This window comes from Acanthisitta chloris, unplaced genomic scaffold (assembly GCF_000695815.1).
Source record: "Acanthisitta chloris isolate BGI_N310 unplaced genomic scaffold, ASM69581v1 scaffold4137, whole genome shotgun sequence".
NCBI lineage: Eukaryota > Metazoa > Chordata > Aves > Passeriformes > Acanthisittidae > Acanthisitta > Acanthisitta chloris.
This window is the reverse complement of record NW_008683035.1, coordinates 2094-2685: the sequence shown is the minus strand read 5'-3', so window position 1 is coordinate 2685 and position 592 is coordinate 2094. Positions and strand designations below refer to the sequence as shown.

The 592-nt window shown below is 53.5% G+C and overlaps 1 protein-coding gene across 1 annotated transcript in view; it reads left to right on the top strand.

Annotated features, from left to right (window-relative positions):
• COL6A2 (collagen, type VI, alpha 2) overlaps nt 1–592 on the top strand; it is a gene marked incomplete at its 3' end in the record, with an annotated part of 10716 nt that overhangs the window by 8140 nt on the left and 1984 nt on the right. The window contains exons 15-16 of the mRNA XM_009078744.1: nt 126–188; nt 322–384. Coding sequence (XP_009076992.1) covers nt 126–188; nt 322–384 — 126 coding nt within the window. The remainder of the gene's footprint in view (nt 1–125; nt 189–321; nt 385–592) is intronic.

The following is a 592-nucleotide window of genomic DNA, read 5'->3' as shown; positions in this document are numbered from 1 at the left end:
CACTCTTTCAAGCCAAAACACACCAGATTTGAGAAGGGCATCATGCCTTCTTGCTCCATGGAGCACTGTGAAGCACACAGCATTGGAGGCATCCCTAAACAGGAATATCTTTACCCTTCTTACAGGGAGATCCTGGTCCAGAGGGTCCTCGTGGTTTGCCTGGTGAGGTTGGGAACAAAGGAGCAAGGGTAAGCATGGAACAGGGGTTGGTGATAGCCAGAAGGAAGGAGGAGCATTGCTGCCATCCAGGGCAGCTCACCTGGCTTTCCTCCTTATACACATCTGCCTCTGTACATTCCTGTGTCTTTCTTTGTTGTGCAGGGAGACCAAGGACTGCCAGGACCCCGAGGCCCTTCGGGTGCTGTGGGAGAGCCAGGCAGGATAGTAAGTCATGTTTGGGCAACTGTGTGACTGTGTCCTCCCTCTGCAGTGAGAGCTTGCTCAACTGACATAAGCTGGCTTCATCATCCCTCCCAAGGACAACCTGCCTGACTGTTTCTCAGGGAGGTGCAAAAATTAGCCCAGAGGCCCCTGAATAGCCTCTGGGGCAAGGAGAATCGCAAGGCCCAGGAGTCCCTGCTTCTCCATCACT